This window comes from Xenopus laevis, chromosome 1S (assembly GCF_017654675.1).
Source record: "Xenopus laevis strain J_2021 chromosome 1S, Xenopus_laevis_v10.1, whole genome shotgun sequence".
NCBI lineage: Eukaryota > Metazoa > Chordata > Amphibia > Anura > Pipidae > Xenopus > Xenopus laevis.
Genome location: NC_054372.1, coordinates 96,723,022 through 96,736,582, shown reverse-complemented (window position 1 = coordinate 96,736,582; position 13,561 = coordinate 96,723,022). Strand labels below are relative to the sequence as shown.

The window sequence follows — 13,561 nt, the reverse complement described above, 5'->3', positions numbered from 1 at the left end:
AGCCACCCTATCTTTGTTCTTTGTTCTTTTTTTTCCCCCACCAATCATTTTGTCCAGCCATGGCTGTAAATCTCCAGCCAAGAGGGCGCCCATTCTATCACCTGTGGCTTTTTGTGGATAGGCAGAAACAGGCACTGCTTTATTAGGGAGCAATACGCACTAACATGACATGGTTAAATCTCTGTTCTAATGCTGCCAGACATAGTTATTGTTATTCTGTAAGCATTGGCTCTTTGCTCTGTGGGGCCCATTTCTATATTTGAATTGCCTTGTGTTATTATATGTTCAGTTCTTCATGAATGCCAGGCAGCTTTTTAGCTATTTGTATTAAGAGGTTTTTTTTCTGCTGAGCCTTTTTCTTTTGCAGCACATAGGCTCTCCATTTGTTCTTCATTCAATCTTTGTTATCTATTATGTTCTAGCAGCTATTATCCCAGCATCACCCAAAGATGTTAGTGATTTCCCCCTTTCCTTGTGCTGGAGAGGAGTCCTGATGTTCTTTTGGCTAGCTGTGAGAAATAATACATGTATCAGTGTGAGGGCAGTGCCCTTCATGTTCTGCGATTTATCTGTGGAGTTGGCGGTAGACTGAAGTTTTATCTGCACCTGGGTATTTCACTCTAGGGGCATCTTAGATGTTTCTAACAGCCCCAAGGTATCAACAAAGTACAGCTTGGGCACATCAATCTGAACTCATTTGCATGTTTTATTGGTTAACTTGGTCCTAACACAGTCTGGCCAGCTCTCCTACCCTATGTCAGCAGATTTATTCAAGGGGAACTCATCAGTGTGGCTCAATTTACTATCCTCACCCCACTTATTGTGTGGGTGAAAAAATAAATACTTTAACAGGTATCTAACAGGTATCTTTCCAGATACCTGTTAAAGTTTTTCTGGCAGTCTGAAAGGTACAGTCAATATAGAGGCTCTTACCTAGAGATCCATTCATATGATGAGGTTCCATAGCTCCCATTCCTCCCATGGGACCATCAGGGCCAGGGCCCATTGGGAACTGTAAGAAGAAGTTGGTCAATTAAAACTTTGGCTAAAATGGTAAATCCGTTAAATCCATTAAAAATCCGTTAAATAATGTTAAATCCATTTGTGTGTTTGTAATGCAGTCAATAATGGGCTGTCTATGAACTCTGTATGTGCCCAAAAGAAAAGTGTGATTATATGTAACAAGACGATATTGTCCTGTAACTGTAATTACCACACAGACCTTAAAAAGGCTGGCACTATTATCAGAAACATGTTTGTAACACACTTCTGTTATTCGCTTAAAGACTTCTTAGTGCTGGGATTGGGATTTTGCTGTAAGGTGACGTATACAATGCAGGCAATGTAACATTTTATATGAGCAACATGGGCACACTCGGCATGCATATACAGTACATAAATTCATTTTCTTTGTAATTCAAGGGTGCAAAGGTCACTTACGTTAGGTCTACTCCCGCCAGGTCCAATAGGGTTCATCATAGTGTACATGTTTTCACTAGAATTTGTAGAGTCTGTGCAAGAGATTATTAGAGATTAAAGAATGGTTATAACAAACCTGATATAATGATGGAGAGTACATGCAAGTAGATGCCCGTCCACCATGAATCCTGCTGGGTTATAATCAGTTGAGGGAGCATGTTAAAGTAACAAAAATTGCATCTGTTTTTCTTTCACAATCAGGGGCCCATTTACTTAGCTCGAGTGAAGGAATAGAGGAAAAAAAACTTTGAATTTCAAAGGTTTTTTTTGACTACTTCGACCATCGAATGGGCTACTTCGACCTTCGACTACAACTTCGATTCGAACGATTCGAACTAAAAATCGTTTGACTAGTCGACCATTCGATAGTCGAAGTACTGTCTCTTTAAAAAAAAAAACTTCAACCCCCTAGTTCGCCACTTAAAAGCTAGTGAAGTCAATGTTAGCCTATGGGGAACGTCCCCATAGGGTTAGCTATCTTTTTTTGGTCGAACAAAAGTCGTTCGATCGATGGATTAAAATCCTTCAAATTGAACGATTCAAAGGATTTAATCGATATTCGACCTTAAGTAAATTTTCCACTCAGTGTTGCGCATTTATGTGTGCTTTGTCATTGTGACTTATGGTTAGCCTACACAGAAGAACAGTGATGCTCCATGGTGCACAACTACATAGTTTGCCACTAGTTCAAGTTGATCCAGGGACTAGTCCAATTTTGGAGTCAGGAAGAATTTTTTTTCTCCTCTGAGGCAAATTGGAGAGGCTTCAGATGGGGTTTTTGCCTTCCTCTGGATCAGTTAGGCAGGTTAAAAAAGTTAAAAGGTTGAACTTGATAGACGTGTGTCTTTTTTCAACCTAACTTACTATGTTACTATGTTACTACAGCTGTTGCCATATAACTCCCAACTCATTCTTTCCAGTATCTGAATACTAAGCAGTATTGCTGTTTCATCCAAGAATTGTGGGTGCTGCATACAAATGAGCTTTATTGCATTTTAATCAGTGCTGTAATTTAGGGATGCCCAAAAATGAGTCAGTTGTAAAATAGGCAAAGTTTGCCATGGTCCACTAACCCATAGCAACCACTCAGCAGCTTCAGAAAGTTCCTATGGGTTCCAATGGCAGCCGCAGCAGTGTACGCACAGCTACATCTACCTGGCTTTTTACTGAGCCTTTTTGTTGAGAATCATCACACTGACGTTTATATGTGTCTCCTAACTGTATAATTGGCTACTGACTGTACTGGCAGTGTTTTTATTGAGACGATAAAAACAAGAAAGGTGCAATATTTGTATGTCATTACCTCCAGGGCTTGGCATGATAGGGGTTCCTGGAGGACCACCACCTCCCGGAGGACCCTGAAAACAAGGAGGGAGTTTTGAATTACTTATTTGTGGGGCCAATAAACAGAAAGGGTTGGACTGACAAAGCAAGAAGGGCAATGAGCAGAAAACTTTGAAATCAACGTGTGTTTTACTATAGCACATACCACATAGTTTCCTGGTGAGGATGATGAATACGCTATCTGTAATGGAATAAGAAAAAAAAAACAGTTATTCTCTTGAATGAAGATTTACATAACATTTAGTTGCTTAATTATTCATTTTCAGTTTTTTTTTTTTAGTTTTTTGAGGAATAAAAGGTTTATGAATGTACATTCCTTCCTGCTTTAAACACAGCAACCATGCAACTTGTTTGCAGAAATATTGACTTAAAGGAAAAGTATACCCCCAAAATGAATACTTATGTAACAGATAGTTGTTATCATATTAAGTGACCTATTAATACCAAACTGGAATATAGATATCAGTAAATATTGCCCTTTTACATTTTTTTCCCTTGAGCCCCCATTTTATGATATTCTCTGTGCTCCCTCAGAGATCACCTGACCAGAAATTCTGCAGCTCTAACTGTAACAGGAAGAAGTGTGAGAGCAAAAGACAGAACTTTGGCATCAATTGGCTTCTGTGACCTAACAAGTTTGGTTTGTTTGTGTGTACCGCAAATCATGGGATCCCCGGGAGCAGCCCTTATTGCTTAAGATAGCAATTTTCTATTTAGGATTACCCAATAGTAATACTTTTAAAAAAGTATGTAAATAGTTTATTTTCATGAAGCAGGATTTAACATATGAGCTGTTTTATGCAATATATTTGTATAGAGATCTACATTGTTTGGGGGTATTATAGTTTTTACCATATATCCATGGCACTAGTGTTGTGATTGACCCTTGATCTGTTTGCATGAGCTGGTATAGTCTTTTTTACATGGCAATGGCATGTAAGCACTAACAACAGAAATGATGTTCGATAAATTAAATGCAAGATGGACTATGCTAGCCTGAGATTCTATCATACAATGCAGAAACATAGAAAGTCTTTGATGAGAAGAATGGGATCAGCTGAATCAAATAAAAGAACAGCAACCTAATACATTGGATGGGAATTTTTTTTTAGTGTGTGGAGAATTTGGGTATATTACTTTCATAAAGATTCCCTGTTTTGTTCAGCTCCTAGTAGGCCTTTATCTACTGTAAGTATGGGTGAACCAATGAAGATGGGTCAGCAATGAAGGGAGGTCCCTTGTCTGGCCATATTTCACTCTTACCCTTTTGGCAAAAGGATGCAAGAAATATAATAATTGAGCAACAAAACATCTTTGGTTGTTAAATACATCATGGTAGACATTTTACCATAAATGATAATATGGTATTTACAACCACATGTTAACATCCCACAGTCAACATGGATTATTTAATAGCTACATTCTGAATTTAATTGCATTACTTACCGAGTTAGCATTTGGATTTGGCCAAGGACCCCTTCCTCCTGGACCCCTGTGTAAAATAAAAGGACACCCCCTTATTTTAAATGCAGCTCTGAAGACTATACATATTCTAATTCTAGTCACTGGCAATGGAACATTGTAAAACTATGTCAAACGAAGCGCTGGGTGTCATATGTCAGAGCACATATCAAGGGACATTGTCATGAGTGGACAGATGAACTACTGTGCTGGCTTTTTGTGTGAAACATTTTACTCATTACACCAGGCCATGATCCATATACAGTAAATATGCCACATGCAGTTATTACAGAAAGTTTATGCATGTTTCCAAACCAAAAGAATGGGGGACGCCATATTGTATAGCTTTTCTGAAGCATTCTAAAGAAATACATATTACTTATAAATTGTAGTAGAACTACATATATATATATATATATATAAAAATAAAAATAAATATATATATATATATATATATATATATATATATACACATACGGTTAACCTTTTATATTTTCTAGTTTGTTAAAGGGGTTGTTCACCTTTCAAACACTTTTTTCAATTCAGTTGTTTTTAGATTGTTCCCCAGAAATAAAGGCTTTTTCCAATTACTTTCCATTATTTATTTTTTACTGTTTTTCCAAAATCGAATCGAGTTTAAAGTTGAATGTTCGTGTCTCTGGTGTTTGAGTCTGGCAGCTCAGTAATTCAGTGCAGACTCTAAAATGTTGCAACATTGAGTTGATACATTTCTCAGCAGCATCTCTGGGGTATTAGCAAAGCAAAGATATGAAATGTATCAACTAAATGTATCAATTTAGAACAGTTTACAGGATCGGCGATCCCCTCTCCCAGAGCTGCTTCAGAAGGTAAAAAATTAAACTTTACACTTCAATATTAGAAAAACTGTCACATATAGAAAATAGAAAGTCATTGGAAAAAGTCATTATTACTATCTGAAAACAACTAGTTGATTGAAGGTGAACCACCCCTTTAATAATGAATTGTGTTTATAAACTTTATAATGAATTGTGTTTATAAACTAATATAATAAGCAAAGTGGAATTACAAACCTCTGGTAGTAAAATAAATATATATAAAAGGTTTTTTTCTTTTTCTAATGAAAATCAAGAATCAGGAAAATGGGAAGCAGCAATATAGAGGTTATGGAGCATGCTAGCACAGTCTGTTCAGACCCTTCTTATTCAGCTGGCTAAATTCACATTATTAAACCATTTGCTGCCTAATTAATTCTTTATTGTGGTCCGGCTCTGTTTGGGTCTGGCTCAACACTTAAAACTAGCTTATGTGAAAATACTGTATAATGCTACAGGTATAGAATCCATCTGTAATATTTGGCAGCTGGGTTTTTATGTATAAGACACTTTTCCATAATTTAGATCTCCATTCCTCAAGGCTACTTAAAAAACATTAAACAAACCCATTAGGATTGTTTTGCCACCAATATGAATTAATACATCTTAGTTACTTGATTTTTTCTTTTTATTACATTATAACATTACACTTATGCACAATACCATTTCAGTTATTTCAGTTCTATCAATCGGACCATGCATCTAACCACAAAATCCAAATTACAAAACAGAAACACAAAATTTAAATACAGAAGAAAAGAAAAAAAAATCGTTTTTATAATACATCTTAGTTACCATAAAGTTTAAGGTACTGTTTTATTAATACAGAGAAAAATACAAAGAAAAGGGAAGCATGGGAGATCCTGGCATCCCAAAGTCTTCTGGATAATTGGTTTCCAGGTAAAAAATCTTATGATATTTATGTTCAAAATATAATTATTGAATTAGACTCTACTCCACTCTACCATTCGCACACTACTGTTGTTGAAGTACATATATTAAAAGACATAGAACAACCTGCTCTACTGATACGTAGTCAACAGAAACATAAAAACTTACATATTCATCCCAGGCATGCCAGGACCACCTAATGAGTTTGGAGGAGGCCTCATCCCACTGCCATAATTCTGAAATAAGCAATGGGTAAAAGTTAACCAAACATTTCACATTTGTGTTGCTTTAGTAATCATTTACATCTTACATCTATGTGAGTGATACATTTAATTTGTTGATGAAAAATAAATAACAACCAGCATCTACTGCTTTGGATCACTTGTGACAAAAGAGAGGAATAAGCATTTCCAAAGGACCAGTAGGAAAGGGCGTTTGGCAAAGTTTTGGTAGAAATATTGTTAAAACTTAAAATCTTCTAAGGTCCAACAAAAATAACACAGTAGCCTCTTCTATACTATGGTCAGTTTTGTAGCTGGGTTTCGTTACCTGTGGTCCCATTGCTCCCATGCCCCGTGGTGGGTTCATTCTCTGCATAGGGCCCCCCATGTTTGGATGTCCTGCAAAAGGTAATTTGAATATTAGTATTTAAGCAACCAGCTGTCTACTTTCCTGGAAATTCTATAAGCTTTATTTTTATTGTCATTGGCGACTATGAAGCATTACTGGCACACCTAAATTGCTATTGTCTCTTAGCTTGCAGGGCTATCTTATTATTTTAAGAAGATTTAAATGGCTAATGAATAAGATCTACAACATATTTTGTAAGTGACAAAACAGTGACCTATTCTCAAAGTATCAAACCTAGTGCTTTGAAATTTAACTGGACGTGGGTTGACCCTCCCCACTCTGCAATCCAAAACTCATGGATTATTCCTGGTCCGATTGTAAACTGAGAAAACTGACAAAGATATACTGAGCCAAGCAGTCCTCTGCTTCTCTATTTGTGCCAGCTGTTCAGGTGCACCACTTTGAAATACCGGTGACTTCTGATAGAGTCCCTCTGCTTCTACATCTATTTCCACTTGAGCAGAGTTAAACTCATCATATGGTGTTAAACCAGCGTTCAGTGATTTTAATTCATGTACTCAGGATACACTACAAAACCATTCCCTAATCGCAGAGAAAGCCTATCAGGGGAGTGCTCAAGTAGAAGTCTGCTCTGCTCTGAAATCCTGCTGTAAAATGCAACCCTGATCTCAGTGATACAGTAATTATTTCTGTATTTTGTCCATTTATCCCTGGCTCTAATGAGCCAATGAAAGAAAAAGAATATGGTTTTAGAATATTATACATATGTATATTATTTTGACCTATACGAGTCTATGGCACATAGTACTATTATAACAATACATGAATCAGGCTCATGTGTATGAATGTAGCCCAGTATATTATAACCATTTATTAATAATCTCATGGTAACACTGTTACTACCACTTGTAAATTAAAAGTTAAAATATTCTTGCCTAGAACACTTCTCAGGTATTTGATTATTCAGCCCAAACGTCACTGTAACCAGAGTTCATAGAGGATCCCCATTTATTTCTTTGGTGCCACCTAGTTTGGGGCCATCATAGTAGTGGGATGAGGTTTAGGGAAAATAAACCCAGGTTACAGACTTTACTACAACTAAATTACTAGAGAAAGTCTCAAATAAATGAGTTCTACCGTTCTTCTTATAAAGAATAAATGAAACCCCATTTCATTGTATACCCTGTGGCCGTGTCGGATCCATAGAGTTTGGCAGCAAAGGCTGTGAACCTGGAACCCCAACAGGAGGCTGAAAAAGAAAGTCAATTATTTTATGTTAAAGTACTACACCCTCTTAAGAGCAAATTAGATTCTCTTTATCTAAATATCTAAGCTTTCAGGCACTTTTAATTCAAGTTACTGGAGGGGCAATATGGAGCATTTTTGCACCACCCCCAAGGAGCTACAAAATAACAGATTGACAAAATGTCACAAAACACCCTGTGTGCCATTACTCTTATTCATTCTGTCACCCTAAAGAACACACACACAGACAGACAACAATTCTAGTTAAATATGTCAGGTCAATAATATATGTACTAAAACTTATAACAAGAATAATGCTTATTATACTTGATGCAACTATGCCATTTTGTTTCTTCAGCAAGATCATTACTTTAAATCAGTGGAAACATTGTGATGGAATTATATCCAAACCTGATTTGGCATTCTGAGGGAAGGTCTTGGGCCACCTGGATACCGTGGGGACATGAAGGGCTGAGGAAGAAACAAAAAAAAAAACCTCAAATTTTTCAGAGTGCAGTCTATTTGCCTGTAACTAAAAGGTTCACTCAAACATTTATGAAATGTTGACTTATTTCATTTTGCTACCAAGCTAATGGGGTGAGTTAAGATACCCAACATTGCACTGAAATAAACTGACATTTAGGGCCTTATTTATCAAAATCTGAACTTAAATAAAAAAAAGTCTGACCAAAATAAAATACATGATTTGATTTTATTTATTATTGAAAATCTGAACTATTTCAATAACAAAAGTCTGACCAAACTAGAACAAATGATTTTATTTTATTTATTATTAAAAAAGCACAATATAATTGGATCAGGGACAAACGTGAAAAAAAATCTGAATTGTACAATTTTTTCGATATTTTTTTCCTGAATCGCTCGATTTTTTTGGGCTTTATCCCGATTTCGGGCTAATTCAAGCGCAGACCACAAAAAACTTCCAAATAGGATAGGGACCTCTCCCATTGAATTATATACAACCTCGGCAGGTCTGAGATGGAGTATTTTCAGATTCTGACTTTTTACATCCTGGGGGAATTATAAATCTCGAAAAATTCGAGGTTTTTTTTCCCACTAAAAATTCGGATTTTATAGTTAAAAAAAAACTCACATTTTTCCAGTTTTTGGCATTCGGATTTTGATTAATAACCCCCTGCAAGCAATGTTAAAGTTCTAAAAGGAAAAGCAATCCTCAGCAATAAATTCCAAAGTAAACCCCTTACAGCAGCCAAAATGCATGTGTATCAAGGATGTGAACAGGATCAAACAGCCATTGATGTTTAGGAAGATGGAATGAAGTGATGAGAAGAGCGCTATGTGGGGGCAACTAAATAAAAAGGACTATGTAAAGAAAGAAAAGCGCTGATCTCCTGTCTATGGACTTTTCATTTGTATAGCAATGTAGAACTGTAGAAAAGTACAAATTAAACTTAAGGGGGGGGGGGTAGTAATGGGAGGATTGCTTTTCTATGTTAGCTACTGTGTTGGATAATTGCAAGTTATAAGCATCTGTGTTCTTTTATTACTGACATTTGCTTTTTTGTGGCAGGCACTTAATTGAAGGGGATCTGAACCTAACAGATTAAATGATGTAAACTTACTCAAAGAAGATCTCTGAGCACTTTTGCATACATTTTATATTTTTTGTGGTTTCTGAGATATTTGGCATTTTCGACTGCTAATACGTGCTTTTTGGGTTATTAGCAGCCCTAGGGTTAACTACATTAGTGCATAGACAGTTTTGGTTGCTTACATTCTGACCTTCAAAGAGCTAAGCAACAGAAAGCCTGGTATTAGAAGTCTAAAACTGCTAATGTTTTAGAAACCACTCATACCAGAAAATGAATGTAAACTTAAAAATGGCTCAGAGGACTAAGTTTACATCAATTAATTTATTTGTGGTTTAGATCCCCTTTAAGTCTTTCCAAAAAGTACATTAAAAAATTAAAGTTTATTTTGTATCATGGTTAAAGAAGCATAGCCTTGCCTTGGTTATGTACCTCTACTGGGCACTGGGAAAATGTAAAATTAACTTTTATTCTACTTTTTGAAGAGATTTAATTAAGTGCATGCCACTGCTTACTTTTTCTGGCTTCATTCATTTTCTCTCTGACTTGACAACCATTTTTTTTCCGTTGTCAGTCTTACTTTTCAAGGTTTCATTGATAACAAAGTGGAACCAAGGCCCACAGGTAAAAATCCATTGGTTTAATCCATCAATCTTACCTGACTGTGAGGACCCATCATAGGGTTGTTGGGGTTGTGTGGAGGAGGCTGTGCGTGAGGTGATGGCTGAGAGCCTGGAGGTCCCTTCAAAACAAAATAAATAAATATGCTTATGGTATAATAATAATAAAGAGCTTACAAGGCTAGAGCACACACAGGTATATGCAGCCCTATATAGTTGGCAACACATAAGAAAGGTTCCTAATTACGTGATACCCTCTGAGACACATTTACTTATATAAATGAAACTTCACAACATTAACCCCCAATAACCACCATTTGCACAGGATTACCAAAGTAAGTTTCTATTTGGTTGTTGTGGGGTCATTGCTACAACTAAGTAAGTCTCTGACACTTAGGGGCAGATTTATCTTTTATAAGAAAATTCGAAATAAAAACTTCGACTAGGGAATAGTCCAAATTCAATTCAATTTTATATTTTCAAGTACAAAGTACATTTTTTGGGAGGCAACGAAAACTCCTCAGCCTCTGTGCAAATTCTCAAGTTTCTATTTTGTACATTTTAAAGGCATACAATGCAAACTTCTTTATAACAATATTCTCGCCAAATAGAAGATGCTAGTAGTAGGGTGTATAGTCAATAATCAGAATCCTCTAAGTAATTAGCATTACTTTATTGAGGATAACACAAGCGTATAAATCTTATTTACAGGGCATTATAAGTTGGTAGCATTATATAGTGAATAAAGTACCCCCTCTTGTAAAATATAAGAATATTATAAGTTACCGAGGAGTTCCATGACCATATAAAAACATGAGGCTGAAGGCCGAGTGTTTTTATACAGGTCATGGAACTATGAGGTGACTTTTAATATCCTCATATTTTACAACATGGGGCACTTTATTTATTATAATACACATGTTTTAGTGAGTCATGACAGAAACGACATCACTAAGTTCCGATTATAACTGATGACATCACTAAGCACTGTTTATATAGTGAATAAAGTACCCCCTCCTGTAAATTATAAGGATATTATAAGTTACTGAGAAGTTTTTATACAGGTCATGGAACTCCAAGGTTACTTCTAATATCCTCATATTTTGCAACAGAGGGCACTTTATTTATTATAATACACAAGTTTTAGTCATATGACAGAAATGACATCACTACTCACTGTTTATAACTGATGACATCAGTACTCTCCGTTTATAAGGATATAATTTACAGGATACTCATGAATTTTGTGTATAAGATTGTATAATCGATAGCATATCCATAACATTATATACATGTTAGAAGTCACAGAAGAACTGTGAGTATAATTAGTCTTATATATTATATACTGTATTAGTAAATCTTACATGCATAATACCAAAAATATATCAAATTAACATTCTGAATGGCTAACTAGCAAATTATTTTGACTCCATGGCTGCATTTAAACCAGTGGCGACTGGAGTAATAAGAATAAATGCTTGATTATGAGGCAAGACTGGATCTCAGTGCAAATATTTCCAACTAAGAAGAGAGAGAACATCTCCAGCACTTGGTTTCAGATTTAATAAAGCTTCTTATTACAGCTTGCAATTAACATCCAAGGCTAATAAGAGACATATGGCAGCCACTGGTTTGAGTCTGCAAGCCCAGTCCCGCTAGGTTCCAACCAGACCAATCATGCCCAGGCAAAAGAAATGGGGATAAATGAAGCAATTAATAAAATCATTTTCTATCCAGCTAAGAAGATAAATACTTGGCATAGTCATACACACTGCGTTCAAGACAAACAAAAAGGATCCACCATTAGAGGGCACTGTGACCTTTCTCATTTCTCCGGCTGTTTAGAAGAAAACGTTATTTCCACATTTTTGACAGCAACAAGTTTGTTGCTACCCCCTCCTCTTTCTGTACCTGCAGCATGCTATAAAAAATAAGGCAGGCTGAAATTTAACCAATAGATGGATGGAAAATATGTCTAGCACTGCAGACCCTACATAATGCACACATTTCATACAGCATAATAAGTGGATAAATGTGGATCTGTCATATCCAGATATAAATTCAGCAAATAGCTGATGCTATAATGCAGCCACAAAACAACCGCCAATGATTAACCCTTTTATCGTGTGTAGACACTGCAGTGTGTGTGCAACTATTACATTTTAAGCACTTTTAATTTCAGTGTTTTTTTTAAGACAAATATACAAAACCGTGTGCGTGTATAAAAAGTGCTTTCAACACTGTAGTTCATGACCTCAAACTGGCAACTTCATTAGGGATGTTTAAACATGAATGTATTGTAAACCTGCTCTTATTAGAAAAGCTGTGAGAGAAACAGGTTTTAATGGTAAAAGTGAGAAGAGGAAAAGAAAATCTTGGATACACGGAAGACAGAGATTATTATCCTCATATTAAAGCCATAAAAGAATTGGGTAAAAGCTTTCTAAAGCAAGGTTTTTGGTAGATTTTGATATTTATTCATATTTACGGCAGTCGAGTACTCTCAGGCCATGTTGTGCTATATAGTACTTTTATAGAAATTTGGAAGTGTAAAAGTACACAGTTTGTACCTAGGATTTATCTTCATATTTAAAAGACTGATGTTCAGTTGGGCTCAATTACTATAGAAGGATAGCACAAAGAACATAATTGCATCCAACCAAATGGTATTCACAAAAGTACAGGTATGGGATCCGTTATCCGGAAATCCGTTATACAGAAAGCTCGAAAATGCAGTCTCCCACAGACTCCATCATAATCAAATAAACCACATGTTTAAAAATTATTTCTGTGTAATAATAAAACAGTACCTTGTACATGATCCCAACTAAGATATAATTAATCCTTATTGGAAGCAGTACCAGCCTATTGGTTTTTTTTAATATTTACGTGCTTTTCTAGCACACTTAAAGGAGAATTCAACCCTAACTTTAAAAAAACCCTACCCTACACAGACCCCACTCCCTCCTCCCCCCAGCCTAAGTGTTACCCCGGACAAATGCCCCTAACGTTTTACTTACCCCTCGGTGTAGATTCAGGCATTGGAGTTCATGGGCACCATCTTCTTCTCTTTGGAAATCTTCGGATTGAAACCGGTGTGGCGGCGCATGCGCAGTTGGAGCAATTTTCTGTTTTGTGCTCATGCGGTGAAACTCACGAAAATTGTTGAAGCTCCAGTCTCATTCTGAAGATTACCGAATCAGCTGAAGATGGCGCCTGTGAACTCCGATGCCTGAATCTGCACCGAGGGGTTACTAAAAATTTAGGGGCATTTGTATGGGGTAACACTTAGGCTGGGGGGGGAGGAGGGAGGGGGGTCTATGTAGGGTAGGTTTTTTTTTTTAATGTTAAGGTTGAAATCTCCTTTAAGCTATGAAGATCCAAATTACGTAAAAGATCAGTTATCTGAAAAAACGTAGGTCCCGAGCATTCTGGATAACAGGTCTCATACCTGTTTCTATGAAGTACAGGGCGCATGGACACAAGGGAGTGCTGGAATTAACAC

At 36.3% G+C, this 13,561-nt stretch overlaps 1 protein-coding gene across 2 annotated transcripts in view; it reads right to left on the bottom strand.

Moving 5' to 3' along the window:
• Positions 1-13,561, bottom strand: part of ssbp4.S (single stranded DNA binding protein 4 S homeolog) — a 212,243-nt gene that overhangs the window by 10,468 nt on the left and 188,214 nt on the right. For both annotated transcript variants that reach the window (XM_041572787.1, NM_001086136.1), the window contains 10 exon segments: positions 10,095-10,178; positions 8,277-8,336; positions 7,803-7,869; positions 6,579-6,649; positions 6,198-6,265; positions 4,270-4,315; positions 2,969-3,004; positions 2,783-2,837; positions 1,441-1,511; positions 934-1,012 (listed from right to left, as the gene is read on the bottom strand). In XM_041572787.1, coding sequence (XP_041428721.1) covers positions 934-1,012; positions 1,441-1,511; positions 2,783-2,837; positions 2,969-3,004; positions 4,270-4,315; positions 6,198-6,265; positions 6,579-6,649; positions 7,803-7,869; positions 8,277-8,336; positions 10,095-10,178 — 637 coding nt within the window.